General features: G+C 39.3%; 1 protein-coding gene across 1 annotated transcript; it reads left to right on the top strand.

The window, feature by feature from the left end:
- The first annotated feature begins 380 nt into the window (after positions 1-380).
- Positions 381-2,373, top strand: LOC119658145 (neprilysin-4-like). Its single transcript, XM_038065412.1, has one exon. The coding sequence runs from the start codon at positions 381-383 to the stop codon at positions 2,328-2,330; it is 1,950 nt and encodes a 649-aa protein (XP_037921340.1). The 3' UTR covers positions 2,331-2,373.
- The last annotated feature ends 1,440 nt before the right edge of the window (positions 2,374-3,813 follow it).

The raw sequence follows: 3,813 nt of genomic DNA, 5'->3' as shown, positions 1-3,813 counted from the left end.
GCAGCTTCACCTTCCTGGGCCAGGCAGGAGTAGTTTGGATTCTATCACATAGGGTATCCTCATTTTTGTCTCAGATTGAAACAATGTCGTCAGCGTAAACGTGGACCTGTATTCCAGTATTTGCTAACTCGTCCAGGAGTGGTGATAGTATCCCGCCCTGTGGATAACCAATTTATGACAATTTATAATAATTGCAAGAACTGCAATTGTCAGTAGAATAAGCGAATTCCACCATAATCTATCCAAAGCACTTTGTTGGGAGTTTTCATTTTTTTAATAAATCAAAAGTTCGAGGATTATCACTTAGCGAGCTTGAGTTACCGAACTGAAGCCACTTCATTTCTCAAGCCATCAGTCCCGCAGAGTTATTCACCCTTACAATGTGGAAGTGTTTAGTATTCATTTTGGTGCAAATATGTGCTGCAAGTTTAGTAGGTAATCTTTGGCAGATCTTCCAAAGGATACCGCGAACAAGACAGGTTGATCCGTGCAGTGACTTTTATCAGTTCGCTTGTGAAGCAGGAGCAAACGATTTAGACGTGGACAGTTACAGTGAAAATACTACTTTGGGTTTCCTAGAGATTGCCAAACAAAGAGTAGCGGAGTCGCTGTCTAAAAGTCTTAGTTGTAACTCATCAACCTGGTGCAACGACGAGGAATCATTCAATAATGCAAGGAAGTTTTATTCAGTATGTTTGGACACTCAACCGGAAAGCACCTTACCTGAACTCAAGACGATAATAAAATCGTTCGTCAATCTTCCAATAGTGAACGAAAGCTGGGATGAAAAAGATTTCAAGTGGGTCCGGGAGGTATCAGTTTTGCGAAAATATGGGGTGCAAGCCATCATTCACGAGTTCGTCGCTCGTGATTGGAAGAACGTTTCGGCCCTCAAAACCTACTTCGTTGCTCCCAAATTCGACTTCGTTCATAAGGAAGACTTGCTGGGGACTTCACGGAATAGTGGCGAGCTTGTCTCCTTTTACAAAAGATACATTAAATTGATATTCAAGAAACTGGGCTTAAGTATTCAAAAGGCTGGAGAAGTATCTGAAGATATTGTAGCATTTGAAACCGAAATTGCAAGAATAGTCCCCGATGAGAGCGAAGTCACCCCGCCAGAGCCAATAACTTTTTACACTCTCAAGAATCGCTTTCCTCAAATGGATTGGCTGACATACTTTATTAATAGTGTAAAAACATCTGCTATTTTGTGGTCGCCGCTAATAGTAATCAATGAGGAGTACTATCGCAGATTAGTGAACTTAATATCTCGAACCCAAAGTCGAGTAATCGCTCAATACTTGCTTTTTAAATTCATGTTCAAATTTAGAGCAGCAGTAGAAGATGCACATAGTCCGGAATATTGTTTGGAAGATGTTATCAAGAAAATGAAAACAAATGTCGGCAAAGTCTTCGTCAACAACTATTATTCCCCCGAAACGAAGCAAAGTGTGAGTGAGATTGTGGCAGACGTGAAAGAAGCTTTTGCGGAAATATTGAATGAGTCTGTTTGGCTGGACCAGTCGACGAAGGATCAAGCTCTTGAAAAGTTGCATGCAGTGCGCACAATCATAGGATATTCGGATGATTTGTTTACAGATAACAGGGAAGCGTCTATCCGTCTCACCAACAATTATTACAAAAATTGTGTGGAATTGGCTAGACGTGAAGCAGAAATTGAGCATATGCAACTGGAGAAAGGATTGCATCCTTGGATACCTAGCTCTGTGGATCCCAATGCATTCTACAACGTGACAGCAAATACGATATTCATTCCTGCTGGATTACTTATACCTCCTGTATATGATAAGACTTATCCTAAATATCGCAACTATGGAGTCCTTGGAGCTATCATTGGCCACGTGTTGACCCATGGATTCGACTTCGAAGGAAAGGATTATGACTCGAAAGGGTCCGAGCAAACCTGGTGGACAACGAAATCGCTCATTGCCTACTATAGCCATCTAGAGTGTGTCCTCCCACAGTATAACAACATTTCTGCATCAGAATCTCGGGAAAGTGTGGGAGACTTCGGAGGTCTAAGCGAGAATGTGGCTGACAGTGGAGGAATACAAGTCGCATTTCGGGCCTACATGAACTGGAAACGGAGAAATCAGCAAGAACTGCTGCCAGCAGGAACTATTACTAGTGAAAAGCTATTTTTTATGAATTTTGCCAAATTATGGTGCACTCCTCAAAGCAACTCTTCTTTGTCGAACAAATATCACGTATTTAACTCCTTGGCCAGTGTACCCTCTTTCACAGATGCTTTTGGCTGTGAACCAGGTTCCAAAATGAATCCAGTTAGAAGATGCAAACTTTGGTGAACCACAATTTATATACTATTTTAAATAAATGATTTAGATTGAATCATGAGTTTTAGTTTAATAGAATTTAGTGGGGATTGTTTCCAGAAATAACCAATAGTATGAACTGTAAAAGGTTAATTGCTGGAGCGAGTTACCTATTGGGTCTAGACAAACAAGATCGATAGCAAATACTTGCATAACTTACATATCTGAAAAAGAAAATTAACAGAAAGTAAGCAAGTCACATGTTATATTTGAAGATTGAAGGGGTGCTCTCTTTTGATTTAGGTTAAGGGCGGAGTTTGCTTCATTATAAACCAGGTGGGCATTAATCTGTTGAAATATTGAAATGGTCATCATTATAATTCATTCGGTATTGACATTGAGAATTTCGGGATGCAGGAAAAGTTATATTAATAATAGTGATCCCTAATCCGCGCTTTGTAGATTCTATTGCCCTCCTGCTTTTCAGTCGTATAAAAGTGGCTGACATAGCAAATTTCATAGAAGTGGAGACCGCAGTCCAAGAATCGCCAGTCTTCGAATGTTTCAGCAGTTCAACGTTGGTCGCCAAACCCCAAGATGTAATGGTGTTTCGAAGGGTTGCAAAGAACTCGCTGTATTTCATCATAAAAACAAGTCGGAATACCGGAAGCTCGCGCTTCGGGTATATAGGTTTTGTGATCATCTTATGTGAGAAACTTCAACGCACATTTTTCTGTCCGTATATAGCTACAAATCCAACATAATCCTTCATATTTTTCCAAACTACGAGACATACGTACATATTACAGTCATAGATATCACGCTCACCCTAAACAAACAAACTGCCTATTATCGAATACTGTACACATATATGCACGTATATAAATTGATCGTACCCATATTTCCGATTTACTTCTTATATCTATTTGAATTAGGCACTACCCGCAAAGTTCATTAGCACGCATATATTATATACCTATATGCACACATGTCTGGTTGACAAATAACTAAAAAACTGAAACAAAATAATTCGCTGCGACCCAATTCATAAGAACTCATTGAATTGATATGTGATAATGACGTCATGCAGGTTGTAGAGTCCACGAAATTCACAAAAAATTGTAAAGTTTCAGCCTCTATAACTTTCTTAATAACTGTTGGATTTTCTTCAAATTTGACCAAACTGTGAATTATGTTCTTCATTACACGTAGTTCTGGGATGAACATAAGGGGGGGTGCCGGGTAAATTTCTAAAATGTGGAAATATACTATTATTAACTTTATTTGTGCAGATATCGGAACCGGATATATTTTGAGGCCTAGATTTCATAGAGATGCACCACTGTGATTTTTTTCAGATTTTTCGGTTGGATAGGTTCTGAGAACGAGACCTGTTACACTTTCTGTGGGTCATATTTTGAACCCTCACTCCCCTATGTTTCATCTAATATCAAATATTGAACCAGATTCGAAAAGTACCAATTGAGACCTTTCATTTGATACCTTACATGGCTAC

The sequence above is a fragment of the Hermetia illucens genome, chromosome 5 (genome assembly GCF_905115235.1).
Source record: "Hermetia illucens chromosome 5, iHerIll2.2.curated.20191125, whole genome shotgun sequence".
Lineage (NCBI taxonomy): Eukaryota > Metazoa > Arthropoda > Insecta > Diptera > Stratiomyidae > Hermetia > Hermetia illucens.
This window is presented reverse-complemented; position numbering and strand designations above follow the sequence as displayed.